Here is a 25,698-nt window from a genome sequence, read left to right as displayed (position 1 = left end):
ACCTCCATTGTTAGGGTTTTTATACCGTTATACTATAGTAGATATCACCTAGGACTAGGGATACCCTATAGTAACCGGATTGTTCTTGATTATAATAATACTTGATTTGATCACTAATTTCGAAGGACTTTGGGATTAGGATTTCAATGTTCAGAGGTTTGCCCACTAAGGACTTAGGAGCAAATACCCTTAAGAACCGGTAATTGATAAGTTGAATTTTGTTAATGAAACAAGGATTCAGAATTGCTACATGTTAATGCACACACCTACCCTGGCATATTAATCATATTTGGCCAAATCAACCTTTTTAAGTTTATTTGCAATTTAATTCGTAATCATAAAAACCAAAACCCCCAAGGATTTTTGTTTAATTGAATTCCTACTAACTCTATATTATCACGCAGTCCTTGAGACCGATATTCGGGGAATTTTCCCTTTATTACTACAGAGGCAAAATAGTACACTTTCTATCTTACCGATCAATACTCTCCAGCTAGAGTCATCCTCAATTCTGGGCTTTGTACAAAACACAAAAACTCTCTAGTTTAAATCCATCCCCAGTGGAGTTATCTCCCAGAGTCAATAAATCAATCAAAGTCTCGAGCTTGGGCCTCATACAAGCCAGCTAAAAATCAAATCTTTCAAACAATAGATAGACATAGCTCATCTTCATAGGTAGGTCTTTCTCCTATCTCACCACATTCAAACAAACATTTCAATTTCAATTTCAAACATTCTCCCATTTAGGACTTTGAAAGGCGTGCTTTGAGGCAAACAAACCCAAACTTGTACACTTCCTGTAACATCCCTATATTTATATCTTTAAGTGTGAGAGATATATTGTAATTGAAAATATTTTAAGAGAAGTAATTGGAATGAACATAATGGCATTGTTGTAAATAAGGTTAAGTTGGAGGGCATAATGGACTTATCTAATGCTTGCATGTGGATATAAAGGACATTAGATTTAATTGGGTGAACTTAGGGGGTTGTTTGGCTTGCAAATCAGAATTTGAAAACAAGAAAGGAAGAATAACTCATGAAGCAAGTGCATTTTCGCAACAATGGTGCAGCTCCCATTAAATCATGTATAACTCTCTGCTCGTAACTCCGATCGTAACGATTCTGGTCTCGTTAGAAAGCTAACAAAATTCTCTTCGATTTGCACATATGGTTCACGTTCATAGCTTCTGTTTTGAAGGAGAAAAGCGAGCTCGAAGTTGTGTCAGTTATGCTGAATGTGTGAATGGAGGGATACGGGTTTGATGAGTTTGGAGTTGGAGTTTTGGTCAAGTTAGGAGCTCAATTGCAGCATGTTCATCATCCAAAGCTCCATTGATGCAAGGTGAGTCCTTAGATGGTGACTTGGGGGAAATTTGCATGCAAGGGTTAGAATTGGGGTTTGAGTGATAATCTATAATTGCATGTGATCAACTTGTTAATTGATAATGTTATGGGATGTTGTATTGCTTTAATCCTTTGCATGCTGATGATTCTGTATATATGCATGTTGGAAATTCGTTTGGGATCAATTGTGATACTTAGAATTAATTGGATAGGTTTGGCACTGGTTTAGAACTCTTAAAATGCAGAATTTTTGGGTCTATCAGCGATGTAACCGGTTACATGGTTGATGTAACCGGTTACATGTGTGAAAAATGGTGAAAAACGCAATTTTTGGGTCATGTAACCGGTTACATGATTCATGTAACCCGTTACATCACTGTTTGGGCAGATTTTCCATAACTATGAAAATTCATAACTTTTGCGTCGTAAATCCGTTTCGCGCAAACTTTATATCGTTGGAAAGCTAGTAACATGTACTATCTAATGAAATAGGTCCCCAAACCAAAATGTTTGATTTAACAAAAAAGGAACTCCACTTAGTGAATCAATGAATTAGTATGAGAACTTATGTGTCTATCATTCGATTAATAATTCTCATGTTATGCGTGAGATATATTTTCTATTGCTTACTATGAATATGATACCCATATTTGAAAATGTTATGCCATTATGTTTTATACATGAAAATCTATGGACACCGTCGTTTTGGTTAAACGATCGATATTGATTGTATTGTATGTGATTTTGACATTATGTCATATTTTCGTATGCTTGAATTGAAGTGGCCGGAAGGCTAGATTGGGATGCTACTCCGACTATGTGGTCAATGAGTCTTCCCGGACCGTGCAGTCCAATGGAATAGCCCGTTCATGTGTATTGTTCGATAAGGTGTGCATCTGAGCTACCGTTGCAGTGTGCTCGTGAGTGTCGTACGGGGTTTTTACTCACTTGGCGTTAACACACTTGCGTGCTCGGTATGGTGGGGTTATGTGGCTATGTAGGCTAATACATAATGTTGTAACTCACCTCTAGTGAAGTCACGTAGACTAATACTAGGCTTTCGCCCGATGGGCTCAGACGTCAAGGTGGCGGTTTGTACTCGGCGTAACTCACTAGCGTGAAGAAGGTTAATGGGACAATGACGCCAATTAGGCTAAGGTCATCTCGCGGCCATTTAGGCTTGTTCGAACCCGTTTAACCGTCTTGCAGTGTGCTTGTACAAGTCCCTTGACAATAGGCAGGAGGTTACTTATCGAGGATGCATTTATTCCATAATCTAGCCGAGGTTCTATTTACACTTCTGGATTCCCCGTATGTGGATGCGGGTTTGCATACTTGTTTGCTATACAATGTGTATTTGTTTGAGGCAAGTCCAATGGTGGGCGAGTCACTTTGTCTTCTCTGTACTTGTACCGAATGTGAGGATAAACCCCGAATCAATGGTGGATTCGGTTTTGATGCATGTACCCTGTAGAACCGAGTGGACCCATAGGATAGGAGGACTCACTGAGATTTAGTAATCTCACCCCAATCAACATATATTTTTTTCAGGTGCAGTTTAGTAGCGTTTGGTCAGTAGCAGGTTTGGACTGAAGACTTGGAAGTGATGACGGCTCGGAGACCTCGTCTAATCTCATCTTTCCGCTGTGCAGATCCATTGAAGACACATGTTTTGTAATTCTTCATAGGATTTCATGTTGTATTTTATATGGATCTTTCTATAACTATGGCTTTTGTATGTACTCAATATCAATTTTAACGTTTCATGCATAATATACTAGTCAGTTATGTATGGGATGTTACACTTTCCCTAATTTGGATGAGAATCCTTCTTTCATTTAAGAGACATGTGACTGGCATACTTGCAAACATACAAGTAAGGTCCCTATCCTAATGAAATGAATTCAGCTTTTCTGTCACTTTAAAATGTTTGTGGTGGAATAGTAGAAATACCTCTCTATAAAGATGACTTCATGTCTCTTTATTGTAAATAGAGATTTAATTCAAGCTTCAACCTTGAGCTTCAAGCAAGGCACCAAAAATAATTATTTTCCCTAATTAGTTCCCCGAACTACATTAAGCTCTGACTTCCATTAGGGATATGTAGGCATGAGGTTCACAAGGAATCTCAGCGAGCTAATAAAATACTAAAAATAGTCTGTCTGTCTGTCTTTCTTTTAATTCAATTCAATTCCATCTCCTAACACAAAGGAGAAACTTTCCCATTAACAAGCAACAATCATAATCACATTGACACATAGAAGGTTCCCGTAGAGTACTACGGATATATAGGGTGCTTAAACTCTTCCCTATGTATAACCGACCTCCCAGACTCCAGAATTTGTAGTCTAGGTGAATCCCCACACTTAGCAAACTCCTAGGGTTTATTTGAGATCTTTTTCCCCTTTCCTACTCGTAGGATAATTAAAACGTTTGTGTGATATCGTAGGAAGAACTGAAACAAAATTCCTCCCGTCCCGGGCGCTTCCTCCTTCCATATTTCACGTGAAGGGTCTAGCGTGTCGTCCTCCCAAGTGAAACGGGGAGGTAAACAAAACGACGACCACAGAAAAATGGCGAATCTGCTGGGGATATAAGATATGATGGAGGATGTCTTCTCGGTGAAGACCCTCTAATCTTGGTTCCCAAATCTACTCTTGGGATTTGCCTGGCTGGTTGTGATTAACTGCGCCAATGCATTCCGAGATTGATTTGTACCAGGAGGACCTAGAAACACATTAACCTCACTTAAAGCCTTTTTTAGGACGTAGAGCGGTGATTACGAAAGTAATTGTCACGCAGATACTACACTCAGAGAAAAATCTCTTATAGATACCAGTCAACGTATCTTTAAGGTTGAGCAAAAACTCTGAGATCCCCTAGAACCCGTTCTACAGGTACAAAAATCCTTATCCTTAGTTTACAAAACTCTGAGACCACTATACCCTTCTACGCCATGTTTGTTTAAAACTTTTGTGTGTGCATTCATGCATTCATTCATTCATCCATAATAACTAAAAAACAAAAGAGTCTTTTTCAAGTCGTTTTTCAAGGAAACTAAATAACGAACGTTTTGAACTTCATAGAAAGAGAGAAACGGAGAAAGGACTTAAGGATCTATACCATGGATTACGGAAGAAAGAGAGCTAGGAAATACACCTTCAAGATTCCTAAGGTTGAGGAATTGGAAAAGCTCGGAAAACTGGTGGTCAACCCCCAGGCTTTCAATGAGAAGTATGGAAAACTTCTACCTCTTCTCAGTACTAATATTGTGGATGGGATCCTTCCCACATTGGTACAGTTTTACGACCCAACGTATCACTGCTTTACCTTTCCAGATTATCAACTCATGCCTACGTTGGAGGAGTACTCTCGTCTGATTGGAATACCCGTGTACGCGCAAGATCCGTACTCCGGTTTGGAAGAGAATCCTAACGACATTATCATTGTTGCAACTACTCCCTTGAACGTAGTCGACATCAGAACTCATATGGTGAGTAAAGAAGGAATTCAAGGATTACCCTCCAAGTTCCTGCTAGATCAAGCTCGGTACTTCGTCAGTATCCAAGATATGAGCGCTTTTGAGGAAATCTTGGCCTTGCTTGCGGATGCCTATCACTCTGTGCATTCAAGAAACCTGCAGCGATGAGGATTAATCACATGTTGCGTACCGTTGCTATACGAATGGTTCGTCTCGAACCTGCCGAAGTCTAGCACTTTCTGGAACATAAGGGATGGCCTTTACTGGTCACAGAAAATCATGTCTCTCACTCATTCAGACATTGATTGGTGTAGTCCTGACAACGACGAAACCAAGATCATCTTCAGTTGCGGAAGTTATCCCAACGTACCCCTTATTGGAACTAAGGGAGGAATCAGTTACAATTCAGCTTTAGCTCGTCGTCAATACGACTATCCGATGAAAAATATACCAAGTAATATTCAATTGGAAGGTCTGTTCTTTAAGAACATCGACGATCATGGTAACATGCTGAAGAAGAAAATTGTCCAAGCCTGGCGTCTTGTTCACACAAAAGGGAGAAGATTGTTAGGAAAACATCTTTGCATCTCCCTGACACCTTCAATGGGTACGCATTAGAGCATTCAAGCTCAGGATGCCATATCAACATCAAGAATCTATTCCCCTAAGGGAACCAATTTTCCTTTTCTCCACCAATGTTGAAAAGCTGCAAGCGGCATTAAACAAAGTATGTCAAGAAAGGAATGCTTGGAGAAACAAGTATCGAATCGTCAAGACGGAAAATGTTGAGATTCAGAACATCCTAAGAAGAAAGGATGAGTTACTTGAAGTACCCGATCGACAAGTGACACGAACGTCACTTTCTCATCATATCCCTCCTGTTTCTTGGATCATCGATCAGCTCACGTCAGAGAACGCTTAGCTCAAGAAACAGAAGAAAATGGTAGAACGTGAAGTCGGCTCTTCGTCAAAGTTTTAGAGTCCTTTCTCTTAGTTTCTCTGTATTTCCCTTTTCAAAGTGTGTAAAAAACGGCGTTTTCAATTAATTAATAAAAAGTTTGATGTTTCATAACATAATTATGGTGTTCTTTTGAAAAATATTAACTTAATTACACATCATTCATCGCTTTAGTTGTACGAACTGACACGAGAATTGTCGCAGATCTAATCGTCACTTTCCTTTCTCCAGAAAGAGGGGAGGAGAAGGAGGTGAACCAAGACTTTGAAGTTGTCTCATCCATACAACACTCGTTCAAGTCGGAAGAAAAGAATGGAAGACTTTGAACAAGAGAATGGAGAACTCAGAGAAGAGATTACTACTCTCAAAGATACTGTTGAAAGGCTCAATAGTATGGTAGAAGCCCTGGTAGTTGCGTAGAATCGACCAACGCTAGAAGAACCACAAAGGACTGTGGTTTCCGAGATTATTTCTACTCCTATTCCTCAGTATACCATGCCGCCCAACCGACCTTGGGGCATGCCGTATAATGTTACTCCAGACGGGTACATACCCCCAGTTTCTGAATTTCCAAGAGCTACAATGGATATGCATCCACCGGAGGGTTACAAACCTCTGGAAATTGAAGTTCCAAGAGCAACGACAATGGGTTTCGCGCAACAGAATGCTGAGATCCCAAGATCTGCTGTCATGGCTTCTCCACGACCATTTGTGCATACTTTTCCTCCACCGGGCGGACAACTATATCATCACGCTCCAAGTGAGGACGTTGGCGTGTATGAAAGATTGGACGAGTTCCAGGAACAGTTTCTGCAAATGCAAAAGGAACTCAAGACTCTCCGAGGACAAGATTTATTTTGAAAAATTGTTGCAGACCTCTGTCTGGTTCCAAATGTTAAGATTCCTCACAAATTCAAAGTACCAGAGTTCGAGAAGTACAAAGGGAATTCATGCCCACAAAGTCACCTCGTGATGTATGCTCGAAGGATGTCAACTCAGACTGATAATCAACAATTTCTCATTCATTATTTTCAAGACAACCTGACTGGTGCTGCACTCAAATGGTACATGAACTTGGACAATTCAGAGATTCGTACTTTTCGAGACCTCGGAGAGGCCTTCGTCAAACAGTATAAGTACAATCTGGATATGACTCCCGACAGAGATCAACTCCGGGCCATGACTCAAAAGGATAGAGAAAGCTTCAAGGAATACGCTCAGAGATGGCGTGAAGTTGCTGCTCAAATTTGTCCACCACTTGAAGAGAAAGAAAAGACAAAAATCTATCTCAAGACTTTGAGTCCATTCTGTCATACCCCAAAATTTACTCGACATAATTTGCATCTGTCAATTTATTAAGGGCTTTAAAAATTAGGAGCCATAGGGTTTAATAAACCTATTATTAAACTCGGTCTCTTATAAAATTCTCGTATAAATTGGTTTTAAATGAAATGAGGTGTGGGTAGCAAGTATTTGGGATCCAATTTATTTTGGGCCCATTTGTCTCATTTCATTTAATCATTTTTATTATTTTTCTTACTAACTTTTAGATTATTAGTATGTTATTATTGATTTAATTAAGTTAATTATTATTAGTGTTTAAGATAATATTAGTATTATTTTAGATAATAGTATTAAACTTAATAACACAAGTGATTAAGAGGTTAATTAAACAAGTAAATAGATTAATTAAGTTTGTTAATTAATTAACTAATTAATTAAATTATTTGAAATTACTGATTTTTTTTGTTTGTTCTTTTTTTGTTGTTGTTTGCTGTGTGGAAAAAAAGAGAGGAAACGAATTGATTGGAGCATTGGGCCATGGACCGGTTTGGGTCACGCATATGCCAGGCTGGATTGGGTTTGGACCGGGTCAAGGACCGACCCGGGTCCTATTCATCTTCTTCCACGCGAAACCCTAACCCCCACCTCCAACAGCGGCGCCGCCCAAGCAGAACAACAAACCCTAACTGCAAATTCTTGCCCAGGCCCATGAACAATGAATCTTCAGCATTGAATCCAGAATCAATCAAATCTAAAATCATAATCAAATCTTAACAAACAGAGAATCAAAACTGAATCAAAGATTTACTAAACCAAATCGGAATCAATTACAGAATATTACAACATGATTAAATCACAAATTAAAACTTAAAAAAATCAATCTAATCTTTCTAAATCTAAAAACAAAACCCTAATGGTATAAATCTGAAAAAAGAATTAAGATGAAAGGGGGGAAGATTTTCTAGAGAGATAGCTTGAAGGCGCCGCGAACTCTGAGCGAATCGAATCCTCATCTCTGTCTTCGTACCTGCAAGAAGAGGAAGGGATTAGCAACTAGAAGCACACACGAACCAGAACGCAAGACACAAGGTAATCGAACATTAAACTTAGCTTAGGGCGCATTCGATGGCATGATTGTGTGTGTTTATCTGTGAATTTGGGTTTAATTAAGTGGCTAGGGTTCATGATTGGGGATTGGGGTTCATAAAAGGTGTTATGGTTCTGGCATTTGGGGCGGGGTTCGAAGGTTGAAGATGAAGATGAAGATCATATGGATCTTCATCTGGATCATGTGTTCTGGGTTCGAGGCGTGTGAATATATGAGTTTTCCGGTTGGTTGTTAATCGGAAAACTGGGGCTGACGGTGGTTGTGAGGGTTTCGACGGTGGTTGGGGCGGTGGAGTTCTGGGTTAGGTTGAAGAATAGAAAGAGGAAGGGAACGAAAGAGAGACGGAAAAATAAGAGAGAAGAAGAACGAGAGGGAGAAAGGGATCGAGAGAAATGATTTTCTTTCCTTTGTTTTTTTGTGTGTGTATCATTTGGGCCATCGGATGAAAGGCACGTGGCCTCTCATGGCCACTTGTCACTCTCACTGAACATGATTCAGTGCAGCTAGCTTCACCATGTGCTCTCAATCCCAAACACATGCAGACCGTTTGTTTCATCTGAATCAAGATCGAACGGTGGTAGCCTTACGCGTACACCATACCATGATGCGCGTGCACACATAGGATCCTGACGGATCCACAACCTATTGGGCTTAACCCAATTACTATCCACACACCCCCAAATTTACTAACATGAACAAAACGCACCCCCCATGCAAAGATTAAAAATAACATTTAATTAATTAATTTTGTGAAATTTTAATTGTTTAATTATTTGTTCTCTCTTGATGATTTAATACAATTTTCTCCTCGAACCGACTAAATCCATTAGACGCAGTAGACGAGAAATAATTTTTGATCGTTTAATTTATTTATTAATAATATAATTGATTTTAATTTATTTATTAATAATATAATTGATTCTAATTTATTTATTAATGATATTATCGATTCAAGTTTAATTCTCTCCTCGACCCGACTAAAGTTATTAGTCGCATCAGACGAGAGATAAAAATATACAAAATTAAAACACATTTAATTTGCTGCCCGTGACGATCGAATCTATTGATCCGAGTAACCAGCAATGCCCCTTAATCCGTTAGCTATACTGGCCAAATCTATTGGTCATCGCATCTAACGGTGCCATATCAAATCAGGGTTGTACGCCCAAATATTCAAAACACACTAAACCACGACACTACGGATTTTCATCCCTGCAAATACTGCGATTTTTAAATCTATAACAAGGTAACTCAAAATACCTTCAAACACCTCCATAATCAATTCTAAGGCGTACAACCCTGTGCCCGAACTACGTTGACTCTGATTCTCCCTAAGGAGATACGTAGGCACTTGGATAACCAAGGCGAGTCCCCTTCCTTAAAATCTCATTTTTTCCCCTATTTACTTCTTTAGCTATTAACCTTAACTTTTAGCCATAAACTGTTACCTTAGATTCAAAGCCATAGGAAAGGGTTGAGGATGCCTAACACCTTCCCTCGACCTGATTATAATAACTTACCCCGAATCTCTTAACTGCGTAGGGTTTCCTATTCGCCCTTCAAAATAGGTGGCGACTCTAAAGGTTAATATTAGGGCAGGTTGCTACAGCTGGCGACTCTGCTGGGGACATTCATCAATGGTGAATTATTATGCTCCTAAGTCTTGGCAGGATTTAGGTTTGGTAAACGGTTTAGGTTTTTGGCAAATTTTTAGGGTTTGATTTAGGGTTATGTTTTTTTTTTTTTAAATATTTAATTTCTGTTTTATTTATTTATTTGATTTTTATTATTATTTGCCTAAATATTAATTGCTTATGTTAATATATTTGCATTAACTTTTTAAATGTATATTAATATGTTTGCACTGCTGGGATTATAAAACTGCTGTTAAGCCTAAGCGTGGGAATTATAATAATGACCAGTGGGGAATTACATCGCCTACGAGTCTTATTATAATTCCACTCAGAGTGGGTTAAATATTCGGAAAGGTCTGATACGAGGCTCGACCTTGTTGAGGGCTGGACTGGGTATTTAGCTGATCTCTCTGGGAACCAACCCTTAAAATTCGAACCTCATGGACCAATGAGTTGTTCCAAAATCCAAAGAGACAAAAAGTCTCGGCGGCTACGAACGATCCCATGAGACCTTCTAGAACATTCCCATGTGAAGGGTAGGCTCCCGAGCCGTTACGTCGAACCTATGAACCTAGGGCTTATGTGCTTATGTGTTTAATTATACGTTTTCATTATTTTTTTATATATCATATAACGGTGGCATTCATCATGCATCATGTGCATTCTTGCATCATGTCTTATCCATGAAAAATAATGAGAAACAAAAAAAGGGAGTTATTATATTTAATCAATGGATGTGGATAAGACATAAACACGAATAAAGCATATCATTCGTGGCATGCATATCATTTTCATGGCATTGAAAGAAGATTTCTCTTTTACCTTCAGAGCAAGAGACCATTGGGAAGGATAATCTAACATCCCGACCATCTTATCAGACAAGATTTCAGCGAAAGAAATCAATGGAGCAGCTAGAACAGAATCAAGCCGCCCTCCGTGGGGAGGTGGAACATCTAAAGGTTAGTATGGAAGAGGTTAAAGGAGGTATGACTCATATGCTAGGATTCATGAAGGTCCTCCTAGATAAACAAGAAAAGGCAAAAGAGGTTCGGTCCGGGGATACCCTGGTTCAGGATGAGATCCCCAACGACGAAAACCCGCTGCTAGGATTTGTTTCAGGCTTTGGCCCGACTAAGGACAGACCTCAGGTCCGATGTGTCAGGAGAGTTATCCAATTCCAAGAGAAAGGAGAGACCTCTCAAGAAGGGTTTGTCCCCACTCCACAGACTAAAGGGACAACCCGCACAGTTCGCATTCCTGCTAACAATGTCCCTAAGGATGAAGATTACCTGGATCTACAATACGGAGTACAAGAGGTGGACAACACAGACCAAGCACCTCAGACGCAGCAGTCTAATCCCAACTCTAGGGAAGACTTCAAGGACAGTGAATAGATCAAAGCGCTAGAGGAGAGACTAAAGGTGGTAGAAGGATATGATGCTTTCGATGTGGATGCCTTCGAAATGAGTTTGGTCTCAGACTTGACTATCCGACACAAATTCAAGATTCTTGACTTCGAGAAATACAAAGGACTCACATGTCCGAGGAACCACTTGCGCATGTATGTGCGAAAAATGGCTGCCTATGCCCATGATCAAAAGCTGATGATACATTTCTTCCAAGATAGCTTAAGCGGGGCATCTGTTGACTGGTACATGCAATTGGAGAAATCCTATATACGAAGCTGGAATGATCTTGCTAACACATTCTTGAAGCAATACAAGTACAACCTGGACATGGCACCCAACCGGATGAAACTACAAAATATGTCACAGAAGAAGGATGAATCATTTAAGGAGTATGCCCAAAGGTGGAGGGAAATGGCTTCTCGAGTCCAACCTCCCTTGATGGAAAAAGAACTGGTGGACATATTTATGAGTACTTTGCAAGGACCATACTATGATAAGATGGTCGGAAGCATATCTTCAGGGTTCTCGGACTTGGTAGTCATCGGTGAAAGGATTGAAAATGGGATCAAAAATGGGAACATACAAGGGGCACCCTCAAGTTCCTATCACACAAAGAAGTCATACGATGGAAAAAAGGAACCCAACACTGTTGGGGAAATCCTTGTTAATCAAACCTCAGCACTACAACAGAAGGATCAGCAAAGGCAACAGGGTGGCCAACGCACCTGGAGGTCAAAGCCAAAACAATCATTCACCCCGTTGCACATGCCACTATCTCAAGCTTTGCAACATCTGCTCGGTCAGAACTTGATAACTCTACTACCTCCATACTCGGCTCCAGCTAACCCTGCTCCTGGGTACAAGCACCATGCTAGATGCGCTTATCATTCAGATAGTCCTGGTCATGATACAGAGGATTGTGGGCCGTTGAAGCACAAATCCAAGATTTAATTGAAGAAGGGCTCATTGAGTTCGAACAGCCTCGCAAGTCTAATGCTATAAGTGGCTAGAAGGAGGGTTTCTTAGATCATTAGTTTTGTTTTCATTCGCAATTTCTTTTCTGTTTGTTTAAACATTGGTTTTACGGTATACGCTATGTACTTTACAATAATCATTAATGCATTGCTTACGTTTGTCTTGGTTTATTCCTAGTGTTTTAACTATATTAAAAACTGTGTTTTTACTTGGTTTTATTATTTGTGATATTCAACTTTTGTTCAAAGATGTGTACCTTTAGAGGGAGAATGACGAAAACGATACCACAATCTCATACAGTACGCTTTCGAACAGACCGTGTTGACGATGTACAGGCATTGTTTCAATTCCAATACAGTGGAGATATAAGGATGTTAATCCCTTGTCAACCCCTTTGAGCCTAAGAAGTAGGAGTTTTCCTTCACGTACAAAATAAAAACCCTCAAAATATAACCTGGGGTAGGGTAGATGCTCAGCTAACTTAACTATTCCAAGTTGTTCCTTTGAACATAATCATTGATGGTTCTCCGTCATAATTAAGCCTGGCAGTCAATGTCCGCAAAGAAAAAGAAAAAACAACACAAGGCCTGCTAAGTCAAAACCTATTAAGGAGACTTAGGCAAAATTGGGGCATCCCGCTGACTGTAGTTGTAAATAAACAGTGCAGGCAAAATTAGGGATAATAAAGTAAAAAAAAAAGGTCACTACATACCCTCGACAAAAGGAAGATATTACAAAAAAGGGAGAATGACTGCCTTTGTAGATAAACCTTTGGTTTTTGAACCATCATGAATGTCAGTATTACAATATCCAAAGTCTTTTGGAGTTTAAATACATAGTTAACCGAGCATAGGACTGGAGAACATCACGAAGAAAAGGGTGGGTTAAATAAATTTTGGGCCTTATATCCGTTGTTTCTTAAAACCATGAACCAAGGCCACGTTACAACCCTTAAACGTCCTAACCGAAGCATGGTTAGTTCGAAAGCGTGCCGTTACCAAAAGGTATCCCGACTCCTTAAGGTCTACTATAACTCTTGAGTTGATATCACTTTCAAAAAAAAAACTTTGTTTTACTCAAAATGTTTTTAAGCTTTCAAGACAGACATATGCATTCGCATCTTATGAATTTCATCGTAAAGCACACTTGTCTATATAGATTCAAATGTTTTAACATCAGGGAGAAGTTGCATGGGGCATGGCTAATGGCTAAAAGTCCTACTGACAGTCAAAATAGCTTTAAAAGCATATCAAAGAAGAAATATCTCTTACGCCTGACTCGGATGGCTAGTGTATACACAAAGCATAGCCCGTTGTCATCCTATTTATCTGGGGCAATCTAATCACACTACAAAAAAAAGGTCTCCTGCCACGCCCAGGAAACCGAGGCTATATGCAAAATAACCGTGGCGTAACGCTGAGGCCACGGTTTGGCCACGAAAATCCAACTGTGGAGTATGCGGCCGTGGCCTAAAGTAAAGTCCACGGTTTTTTGGTATAGACCACGCCTTTTTGACAACCGTGGCTTTTTTAGGCCACGGTTTCGATAGCTTGATTAAGGCCACGGTTTGTATTTGCCATGGACCCTAAACCGTGGCAATATGGTAAAGCCACGATTTCAATTTAACGTTTACGACACAGTATTGATTCAAGATATAGCCACAGTTTGGTTATGATCACAGATTTAAAACCGTGGTTATATTTTATGCATTCTAAACCATTAATCTTGCCACAGTTTATTTCTGTAACATTATATAAACATTTTATTAATTATACTTGTGGTGGCTATCAATAAAACATTATTTTCAAATTTTTGAAAATCAAACAACAATTATTTATTCATAATTAAAGTTTAAAATGTTTCAAACTTGCATCACAATCTTACAGAAATGATTAATTAAGCAAAGAAATAAAAGATACAGCTTCAGCAATGGATTGACATATTCAATCTAGTGATCATCCATTCACTTGCCATTTTGATGCTTAGACTTTTTCGCTTTTCTTATCTCCGACAGTAAACTAGCAAACCTGCAAACATATAAATATAAATATTTTAAATTTTTTTCCACTGATAGAAAATAAATAAGTTACTATAAAATCAATTTTTATCTATTGAGTTCTTCCTGAATGGTGCCTTTATCAAGAACTGTTTCATATACGCCTGAATCTAGATTCACTCTGGTAAATTTTTTCTTCAATAAATTCTCACCAGCTTTCACCAGATTATTCAGATTATCTTTAGTAGATATATCCACAGATGCTACCTCTCCCTCTAATGTGTCATCCTGTTTCATGCAACCATGTTAAGTTTCTAACAATTTAACTATATATATACTCATGAGAAGAAAATAAACAATCATAAATAATTTAACTATATATATACTCATAAGTTTCAAACAAAATAAACAATCATTTACCAAACTATAGTATTATAATCTAAACTGCCAAACATACCAAAATCCAATTTATGTTTTCAGAATCTCTTTGTGCTCTTTCAAAAGTAATGTATTATTTGCCATGGCAACAGCTTGTATTGGACTCAGGGCAGACTTAATGTTGCTATCACCACCTAAACCAGAACTGAAACATACACATACACACTGCTATTACCACCTAAACCATATGCCAATAGCCGCAAAAACCAGAACTGAAACATACACATACACACTGCTATAACATAACTCAGTCCCATATCTACATAGTATAAAAATAAAGCAAGAAAGGTCAGAAAAATTTATATAACAATTTAAAAAATATCATATAATGGTGAAAGCATTGCACTACCTTCTGAGTATCTTCTCGCAAAACAGGTTCTAAATTTTCAAGTGGCGTCTATAAAAGAAGAAGGTTAATTGTATCAACACAGATTAAACTGTATAGAATTACCAAGTACAACCTTAAAATTGTTAGAAAAAAATAATATGAAAACTTTTTGCTTACATACCCTTGTTTAATCACGTATGACAAACACCATTGTTGTTTTGCTCGGACTTAACAATCTCATCATAACCTGATAGTATATAATCAATAAATGACAAGTTTTGATTCAAGATAACTGCTTCCACCTAATAGGTTGCTGACAAAAGATACCTGAAAGACGGTTTTCAAAAGAGGCTTATTTGCAGCTTGCTCACGGCCAATGTCATGGAACCACCTTTACAAGCATTGCAGAAAGAGAAAATTAGTTGCAGAAAAAAAAAATCAACTGCAAAAACATCTAAAAAAAGTACAAGCTACTAAACAAAATTCAACGTTTTGAAATTAGTTGGTACAAAAGATATCTCAATGAAGAAGAGGGGAGAAACTCACATGTTTATTAACACAATATCTGAGACACCGAGAGCAAACAGAGCACTTTGCTTTCAAAGTTTCCGGAGGAGGATTGTGATCAAGTTTGAAAGGTAAAATGACTTACTTTGTAAAATGACTTTCCAAGTTAGAAGGAATGATGAGTCGATGGGCTGCTAATAATCTGATGTATGTTCCCTATCATGGGCAGTCTCCATGGTCCAGGTGGTAAGTTGGCGATAGAATTTTTAGAAGTACGCCATCTCATACCTATTTTGAATAGTACCAAGAGGAAGAGAAAGGATACCATTAAGGTAAAGTTCAAAAAATTATTGTGAAGCTCCATGATTGTAGAGCAAGAGAAGAAGAACGCTTGGATGAAGGAATCTAAACAAAAGGGTCACATTAAATAGTCATTGCATTTTCGAGACAATGCAGGCCTGTAAAGTTGTACAATAATACAAAAAAAACATAGAATAAACACAATATTAACATATAAAGATTCTCATTTGTCTCTTGCACTAACCATGAGAATACTATATTCTTTTCATTGCCACGTTCAATTGGCCATGTGCCTTGTTTATTTTTTATGAATATAAGGAGATTTCATGAAGATATACATGACACATAAATTAATCTCTATCGATAACAACATAAACTTATCTATTCCTTCTGCAGAGTCACATTAAGTTTGGGACTTGGTAGTGATTGGCCGCAAGTTTACGTTTCAACAAGATTACTCAACAAGTTTAGTTTCGCTGAGAATGGTTTGGATTACCGAACCCGCATTAAGTTAAAGCGAAGCTACTATTTAACCGTCTTGTTTTTTATTTCTCAGATATCAATTTAGCATCATCCACTAAACCAAAACAGACCAATTAGTTGACATCCAAAAATAGAAAACCAACCAAATACTACAAAATTAACAAAAACTAACATAAATTTTCACCTTCAAAGAACCAAAAATCAACAAACAACATAACCTGTTATTAGGAAAGAAAAAAAGAGTACAAACACACACTAACTACATTAATAATATTTTAGGCAAAATACCCTTTTTGGTCCCTTAAGTATACCCCAAGGTACATTATGGTCCCTTATCTTTAAAAAGTGTCAAAGTGGTCCTTTAATTGTTCAAAAACATCCACGTTAGTCCTTTCCGTCCAATTTTTTGTAACGGCGTCAACTTTTGCTTGGGTGGCATCTGACGTGGTCATTTTCGTTCAATTGGTCATACACGTGGCATTTGAGGTCATTAAATACCATAAAATTTCTAAAAAAATTGTTTCAACCAGGATTTGAACTGGAGCCATTCTGTTTGCTAAACTAGATATTTAACCACTACATCACTTTACTTTTTTGAATTAAATTTACAAATTAAATATATATTGAAATCTTGATTATTAGTAAAAAAAATATTCAACCCAACTAATTCTAAACCCAGAAACATACGTTCATCGCTTCATCTTCTTCCAAACCCCAACAACAACAACAAGAATCTCAACCTCATAAACCATTAACACTAACACTGCTTAATTTCTTGTGAGGTCATTAACATTAATACTGCTTAATTTCTTGTGAGGTCATTAACCTAACACTGCTTAATTTCTTGTTTAGAAAAGAGGATCAGTTGCAATAGAAAGAAATGGAAGCAGAAATCATGGGGAATCTCCTGATCAGCCTTACGCTTAGGGTTCAGAGTGCGAGAAACCTCTTCAGCGCCAAACACGTTCTCGTAGAATGTAACAATATCGTTAGCTTTTGGATCTTCGACAAAGAGCTAAGGCTTGAGAGCAGCGAACGGGACAACGGCGACGGCAGTTTCGGAAGCACCGTTTTGAGCATCTTGTTGAGCCACAGAAGCTGAAAGGAAAACGCAGAGAGAATTTGAAAACCCTAAGAGAGTGGGCATATTTTCTGGGTTGAATAGTTTATACGTTTCTGGGTTTAGAATTAGTTGGGTTGAATATTTTCTTTTTACAAATAATCAATGTTTCAATATATATTTAATTTGTAAATTAAATTCAGAAAAGTAAATTGAATTAGTGGTTAAATACAGGAAACAGAATGGCCCCAGTTCGAATCTTGGTTGAAACAATTTTTTTAGAAATTTTCTAGTATTTAATGACCTCAAATGCCACGTGTATGACCAATTGGACGAAAATGACCACGTCAGATGCCACCCCAGCAAAAGTTGACGCCGTTACAAAAAATTGGACGGAAAGGACTAACGTGGACGTTTTTGAACAATTAAAGGACCACTTTGACACTTTTTAAAGATAAGGGACCACAATGTACCTTGGGGTATACTTAAGGGACCAAAAAGGGTATTTTGCCAATATTTTACCTTTAAAAAAACAAAACAGAAAACAAACCTGATCATCAGAGTGGCAGCTACAGGGTAGTGTTTGCTTTGGGTGTGAGAACCCTCATGGCAGTGTAAACTATGTTCACCCTGACAGCCAATGTTCGGGTCAAACTCAAACCCGCCTTGCGGAGCTTCTTGATGAGTGTCATAGGCTTGCGGGTCAAACCACGTTGAAACCTAAAATTAAAATGCAGAGATTTTTAATGGTAATGAATCAAATTGAGACGTGGATTACAATTATAAAATACATAAAAAAAAATCTTCAAACTAATTTTCTTCACATTTTTTCAAACAATTAGATAGATCTGATCCTAAAATAAAATGATTGAAAAACAAATATATATACACCTTCTGCGAGCACGGGCAGAGAAGAGCTTGACGAGTTCATCAGTGGACATATCCAAGAAAGCGTCGAGATCGACACCTCTGAAACTGAACCTCTTGAATGTTCTCTTCTTTGGCACTCCTTGTGCGGCGACCTCGGGTTCAACATCTCCCTGCAGAAGAACAGATTCAAGTAATGCAATCCATTCACAATGTTAAACCAATATATACCTACATAAAACACTTTCCATACAAAAATACATTCCTTGGCAGCCCTGTATTTTAAGTTTCAACAGTTTGTGTAACAGTTTTAACTCCTAACATTCATAACAGAAAAAAGGCAACCATTCCTACAAACTCTAACCAATTTCTAACAGATTTGTAACAACCTCCTAATAAGCTAATGATCAACCTCTAACTTCCTAACCAATCTGTAACAGAAAGCCAGAGAAATAACTAACCTGAGGAACTTGTATATAACAGCATCTTCATCATTGATCTTTTTTTTTGGATCTTCACTCTCCAGGATTCTTCAATATCATTCATCTGTTCTTTAATACTTCAATTTCACCATCTTCTTCAACCTCTGCGGTCTTCAATCTTTCACAAAAATCTTCTTCAGCTTTCGGTAGAAGAATTAAGAGGCCACGAACTTCAAATCGACAACTTCATTAATCATCACCTTCAATGAAACAATCACCAATGCAGAAAGTCAAGATAACATAGAAGGAGAAGAAGAAGTATTGAATATAGAAATCAAAGAAGAAGCAAGAAGAAGCTGAAAAATATGGACGCTTAATATTACCTCATCTTCGGCCTTCTCAATCTGCAATCTCGTGCGTCGCTCCAGGTAAACCCTTGAACTCTTTGACTATTCATCTTCTCTGTGTTTGTGTTACCACCGTGAAGATCGAGATCTCCTATTTCCTTCCCCCATGGCCTCGTTCTCTATGTCATCACCGTCTGTGTTTAATTGGATTTTTGGTTAGATCTAGGGTTTCCTTGTTGGCCCGATTATAAGAATATGAGAGAGAATCAAAGGAAACTGGGGAGATTTTTGTAGTCAGGGGAACGTAACAATTGGGTTAGAGGTTTCAATCAGAGGTTTTGACCTCCGACCGTCGCAGTCGCCACCATAGGGCGATTTCCGGCAACCGTGTGTTGCATGAAAATCATTTTGAATTTTCTTTTGGTCGTGAACAAAATGAAGAGAGAAAGTCAGAATGAGAGGGGGAGAGGGAAAATTAGGTTAAAATGACAACTTGTATTTATATTTTTAATGTTTTTTTAATTAAAAAATATTATAAAAGAAATTAATTAAAAAGAGGGAAACGAAAATAAAAGAGGGTAAAAATGGGCGGGACTAATTTTTTGGATTTGGGTCATAGTTTTTAGTCAAAATTATAAGGCCGCAGTTGTATAACCGTGACAATTAAAGTAAAGGCCACAGTTTCATATTCCGGATCCAATATTTTATAACATAATTCTACGTTTTTAAAACCATGGCCAAATCATATATGTGGCCGCAGTTTCTGAGCTGTGGAAGAATTTAGCGTGGCTGTAGGCCATATTTCTTGTAGTGTCAAGATCCACTGAATCTCTCAAGGACTCTGAATAGCCCATGGGGCAAGTCCATCACCTGGGGGCACGTTGCAAAGGTCACTTCGTATAAGATAGTGTTAATACTATTCTCACATCCTTTTTAGGTAATTTTCTCTAAAAAACGTCTCTTAATCCTTTCAGGAAATCCTCTTTAAGACATGCTCAAATATCTATTATCCTTTCTAGGAGCCCTTTTCAAATAGTCTTCTTTAAGACACATCCTCTCGTTCTTTCTACAAACCTTTCCAGGTGTCTCTCGTCATCTTCAGAAATCTTTTCAGATGGTCTTCTCTAAGACACACTCCTTTCTAAGAATCTTTTCTAGATGGTCTTCTGTAAGACATCTCTTAACTTTTTCATGTAGTCTTCTTTAAGACATCCCTCACCCTTTTCAGGTAATTTTCTCTAAAAATATCCCTCATCCTTTCCAGGAACCTCTTTAGGTAATCTTCTTTAAGACACCCGTCAATCTTTTCAGTTAGTTTTTCTTAAGACATGTCCATGACTTCTCTTATACCTCCAAGAACCTTGTCAAACTTTATTTAAAGTACAGTCTTCTTTGGGACGGTCTCCTATCCTTTCTAGGGTAACCTTCTTCAAAACGTCTTTCCTCAAGTTTTGTCTGAAACACTACATTCCTTAAAATAATCCCCTATGGGAACCTTTTGACCTTCTTTGCAAACGTGCCTCCCCGAGCCTTGTTTAAAGCACAGTCTAGTTCAAGACGATCTCATATCCTTTCCAGGAACTTCTTCAGGTAATCTTCTAGAAGACATCATCTCATTCTGAGTATTCAGTGAATTTCTGTCCGTCGGACACGACCAAGACGCATGACTGATTCTGAAAAGTATTTGCTTCACATTCGAATCAATACTTAGCATCAGGGAGATTGGGTTAATCGAAGGCAATCATTGGTAATAAAGATCCCTGAACCGGGGGAAACCACATCTAGGGGGTTCTCCTAAACAGGGGCAAAATTTCGAGGATTACAGGGGCATACAATCAATGATCCTATCGACTGGGGCATATCTTTCAAGGAGTCAAATACTGGGGCAGTACATATCAGGTTCGTGGCATGACATGGTAATATTCAAGCTCCCTCTAAGGATACTTCCTTCAGGTTAAATGGTGCGTCTCTCAAAATTTTCGATATTAGGGAAATCATGCTAGCATCACACAAGGAGCATTGCTGCATAATTGGCCTTCCTACGCCTATATTATTTATGACCTACAATGGGGGATCGTCATACATACATAATCCTCATTTATTTTGAGAATCTCATTACATGACACATGCATCATGACATTGCATAAAACTAACGCTGCCTTTTCAGGTCACTTCATAATCAAAAGGATATCATCATCCAAATACGGTGCAAATATGATCGTTTGAACGATTTAATCTTAATAATTTCGATGCTTCATTCCGAGCCTTTCTTCAAAGGAAATTCAGAAACAATCAAAGAATTTCTTACCTTTCAAGGTAGTCTTTTCCAAGACGCTTATCAACCTTTCTAGGTAGCCTTCGCTAAGACCTTTTTATCCTCTCTAGGAGTCTTTCCATGTCACTCTTGTTTAAGACATATCTAAGTTAACCTTGTGGTCTTGTTGAAGACATTTCGTATCCTTTCTAAGAACCTCTCTAGGTTAGTTTTGTTTAAGACATTTCATATCCTTTCAAAGAACCTCTCTAAGTTAGTCTTGTTTAAGACATTTTATCTCTCGTCTAAGAGCCTTTCTAGGTCAGTCTTGTTTGAGACGTATCTAGGTTAACCTTGTAATCTTGTTTAAGACGATATCATATCCTTTCCAGGAATCTTTTTAGGTAATCTTGTTTAAGACGTTTCATACCCTTTATAGGAACCACTCTAGGAAATCTTGTTTAAGAAGTTTCATATCTTTTGTAGGAGCCTTTCTAGGTAATCTTGTTTAAGACATTTCATATCCTTTTAGGAGCCTTTCTAGGTAATCTTGTTTAAGACGTTCCATATCTTTCTAGGTAATCTTGTTTAAAATGTTTCATATCTATTTTAGGAGCCTCTCTAGGTAATCTGGTTTAAAACGTTTGGTATCTTTTTTTAGGAGCCTTTCTAGGTAATCTTGTTTAAGACGTTTCACATCTTTTTAGGAGCCTTTCTAGGTAATCTTATTTAAAAAGTTTCATATCTTTTTAGGAGCCTTTCTAGGTAATCTTGTTAAGACATATCTCAACCTCTTTAGGTAATATTCCTCAAAAATTTATCCAAATCTTTCTAAAAACATAGCTTGCGCTTTCAAAGAGTTCCCTCATTCAGTCTTCTCTAAGACATTTCTCCCCCGAGCTTTGTTTAAAGCCTAATCTTCTTTACATCAGTCATTGATATACCCTATTCAGGAACCTCTGCAGGAAAACTCATGAAAAACAGTACATCATCTCCCCTCAAATACAATCTGAGCTAGGGTTCGCAAGCATCTCATAAAGGTTAAGCAAATTCAATGAGTGATAAGGAGATAAGGCGTTGGATTTGTCATACATACATACTCATTTGCATACATGCAACATTTACATGTGTAAACATTCATACATCTACAATGCATACGCATTTACCAAAACGATTTTCTATACAGGTAAACTTGTCCGAATCATGGCAAGAGACTCCTATTGGTGTAGGAAAAGCTTGTTAGCACTATAGCAAACTGATTACAACTAACTGCAAGTCCTCGCTATGCAAGTCTCGGGCTTTAGCGTGGCGTTTTTTTTCTCACACTAACTGCAAGGTAAATTTAGGGGTCTTCCATTATTTAATAACCCTTCGATCCGAAAAGCGTAAGACCTGCGTATTCTCACTCCATTCAATCCAAGGTAATTAAATAGGGGCAGCTGTCATACCCCAAAATTTACCCGACATAATTTGCATCTGTCAATTTATTAAGGGCTTTAAAAATTAGGAGCCATAGGGTTTAATAAACCTATTATTAAACTCGGTCTCTTATAAAATTCCCGTATAAATTGGTTTTAAATGAAATGAGGTGTGGGTAGCAAGTATTTGGGATCCAATTTATTTTGGGCCCATTTGTCTCTTTTCATTTAATCATTGTTATTATTTTTCTTACTAACTTTTAGATTATTAGTATGTTATTATTGATTTAATTAAGTTAATTGTTATTAGTGTTTAAGATAATATTAGTATTATTTTAGATAATAGTATTAAACTTAATAACACAAGTGATTAAGAGGTTAATTAAACAAGTGAATAGATTAATTAAGTTTGTTGATTAATTAACTAATTAATTAAATTATTTGAAATTACTGGGTTTTTTTGTTTGTTCTTTTTTTTTTGATTGTTGTGTGGAAAAAAAGAGAGGAAACGAATTGATTGGAGCATTGGGCCATGGACCGGTTTGGGTCACGCATATGCTAGGCTGGATTGGGTTTGGACCGGGTCAAGGACCGACCCGGGTCCTATTCATCTTCTTCCACGCGAAACCCTAACCCCCACCTCCAACAGCGGCTTCGCCCAAGCAGAACAACAAACCCTAACTGCAAATTCTTGCCCAGGCCCATGAACAATGAATCTTCAGCATTGAATCCAGAATCAATCAAATATAAAATCATAATCAAATCTTAACAAACAGAGAATCAAAACTGAATCAAATATTTACTAAACCAAATCGGAATCAATTACAGAATATTACAACATGATTAAATCACAAATTAAAACTTAAAAAAATCAATCTAATCTTTCTAAATCTAAAAACAAAACCCTAATGGTATAAATATGAAAAAAGAATTAAGATGAAAGGCGGGAAGATTTTCTAGAGAGATAGCTTGAAGGCGCCGTGAACTCTGAGCGAATCGAATCCTCATCTCTGTCTTCGTACATGCGAGAAGAGGAAGGGATTAGCAACTAGAAGCACGCACGAACCAGAACGCAAGACACAAGGTAATCAAACATTAAACTTAGCTTAGGGCGCATTCGATGGCATGATTGTGTGTGTTTATTCTTGAATTTGGGTTTAATTAAGTGGCTAGGGTTCATGATTGGGATTGGGGTTCATAAAAGGTGTTAGGGTTCTGGCATTTGGGGCGGGGTTCGAAGGTTGAAGATGAAGATCATATGGATATTCATCTGGATCATGTGTTCTGGGTTCGAGGCGTATGAATATATGAGTTTTCCGGTTGGTTCTTAATCAGAAAACTGGGGCTGACGGTGGTTGTGAGGGTTTCGACGGTGGTTGGGGCGGTGGAGTTCTGGGTTAGGTTGAAGAATAGAAAGAGGAAGGGAACGAAAGAGAGACGGAAAAATAAGAGAGAAGAAGAACGAGAGGGAGAAAGGGATCGAGAGAAATGATTTTCTTTCCTTTGTTTTTATGTGTGTGTATCATTTGGGCCGTCGGATGAAAGGCATGTGGCCTCTCATGGCCACTTGTCACTGTCACTGAACATGATTCAGTGCAGCTAGCTTCACCATGCGCTCTCAATCCCAAACACATGCAGACCGTTTGTTTCATCTAAATCAAGATCGAACAGTGGTAGCCTTACGCGTACACCATACCATGATGCGCGCGCACACATAGGATCCTGACGGATCTACAACCTATTGGGCTTAACCCAATTACTATCCACACACCCCCAAATTTACTAACATGAACAAAACGCACCCCGCATGCAAAGATTAAAAATAATATTTAATTAATTAATTTTGTGAAATTTTAATTGTTTAATTATTTGTTCTCTCTTGATGAATTAATACAATTTTCTCCTCGAATCGACTAAATCCATTAGTCGTAGTAGACGAGAAATAATTTCTGATCATTTAATTTATTTATTAATAATATAATTGATTTTAATTTATTTATTAATAATATAATCAATTATAATTTATTTATTAATGATATAAATGATTCAAGTTTAATTCTCTCATCGACCCGACTAAAGCTATTAGTCGCATCAGACGAGAGATAAAAATATACAAAATTAAAACACATTTAATTTGCTGCCCGCGATGATCGAATCTATCGATCCGAGTAACCAGCAATGCCCCTTAATCCGTTAGCTATACTGACCAAATCTATTGGTCATCGCATCTAACGGTGCCATATCAAATCAGGGTTGTACGCCCAAATATTCAAAACACACTAAACCACGACACTACGGATTTTCATCCCTGCAAATACTGCGATTTTTAAATCTATAACAAGGTAACTCAAAATACCTTCAAACACCTCCATAATCAATTCTAAGGCGTACAACCCTGTGCCCGAACTACGTTGACTCTGATTCTCCCTAAGGAGATACGTAGGCACTTGGATAACCAAGGCGAGTCCCCTTCCTTAAAATCTCATTTTTCCCCTATTCACTTCTTTAGCTATTAACCTTAACTTTTAGCCATAAACTGTTACCTTAGATTCAAAGCCATAGGAAAGGGTTGATGGTGCCTAACACCTTCCCTCGACCTGATTATAATAACTTACCCCGAATCTCTTAACTGCGTAGGGTTTCTGATTCGCCCTTCAGAATAGGTGGCGACTCTAAAGGTTAATATTAGGGCAAGTTGCTACACATTCTACTACGGGCAAATGGTTGCAAGTGCACCAAGTGATTTTACCGAGATGGTAAACATGGGTGTACGTTTAGAAGAAGCGGTTCGAGAAGGACGTTTGAACAAAGAACCAGAATCTTCTATTGGTCTAAGGAAGTATGGAAGTTCTTTCTAAAAGAAAAAGGATCAAGATGTCAGCAATGTCTTGCACAAAACCAGAAAGAGGTTCCAACCTCAAATTACAGCAATAACTCCGGTTGTTAACTCAGCACCAGCTTATCAACCTCATGTTTCGCAACAACCATTTCAACAAAGGTCGCAACAACCTCAGCAACAGGTTCGACCTCTATATTACAACAATAGGGTTTCAAGATATCCTCCATTTGACCCCATAACAAT

General features: G+C 37.9%; 2 protein-coding genes and 1 long non-coding RNA gene across 3 annotated transcripts; 1 reads left to right on the top strand and 2 right to left on the bottom strand.

Moving 5' to 3' along the window:
* Positions 1–1,154: 1,154 nt before the first annotated feature.
* LOC131616947 (uncharacterized) lies at positions 1,155–3,139 on the top strand. The gene is made up of 2 exons (XR_009288354.1): positions 1,155–1,345; positions 2,899–3,139. It is a non-coding gene; the product is annotated as an uncharacterized LOC131616947 (long non-coding RNA).
* Positions 3,140–14,068: 10,929 nt separating this feature from the next.
* On the bottom strand, positions 14,069–19,054 carry LOC131618639 (small ribosomal subunit protein uS19v-like). Its single transcript, XM_058889818.1, has 11 exons — positions 18,981–19,054; positions 18,736–18,841; positions 18,200–18,348; positions 17,859–18,028; positions 15,505–15,753; positions 15,286–15,349; positions 15,140–15,205; positions 14,980–15,027; positions 14,650–14,775; positions 14,405–14,480; positions 14,069–14,223 (listed from the first exon to the last, which is right to left on the bottom strand). The coding sequence occupies exons 1-4, from the start codon at positions 19,052–19,054 to the stop codon at positions 17,878–17,880; spliced, it is 480 nt and encodes a 159-aa protein (XP_058745801.1). The 3' UTR covers positions 14,069–14,223; positions 14,405–14,480; positions 14,650–14,775; positions 14,980–15,027; positions 15,140–15,205; positions 15,286–15,349; positions 15,505–15,753; positions 17,859–17,877.
* On the bottom strand, positions 14,301–17,395 carry LOC131618640 (patatin-like protein 1). Its single transcript, XM_058889819.1, has 5 exons — positions 17,286–17,395; positions 15,286–15,349; positions 14,980–15,027; positions 14,771–14,842; positions 14,301–14,480 (listed from the first exon to the last, which is right to left on the bottom strand). The coding sequence occupies exons 1-5, from the start codon at positions 17,393–17,395 to the stop codon at positions 14,301–14,303; spliced, it is 474 nt and encodes a 157-aa protein (XP_058745802.1).
* Positions 19,055–25,698: the final 6,644 nt, after the last annotated feature.

The sequence above is a fragment of the Vicia villosa genome, linkage group LG7 (genome assembly GCF_029867415.1).
Source record: "Vicia villosa cultivar HV-30 ecotype Madison, WI linkage group LG7, Vvil1.0, whole genome shotgun sequence".
Lineage (NCBI taxonomy): Eukaryota > Viridiplantae > Streptophyta > Magnoliopsida > Fabales > Fabaceae > Vicia > Vicia villosa.
This window is presented reverse-complemented; position numbering and strand designations above follow the sequence as displayed.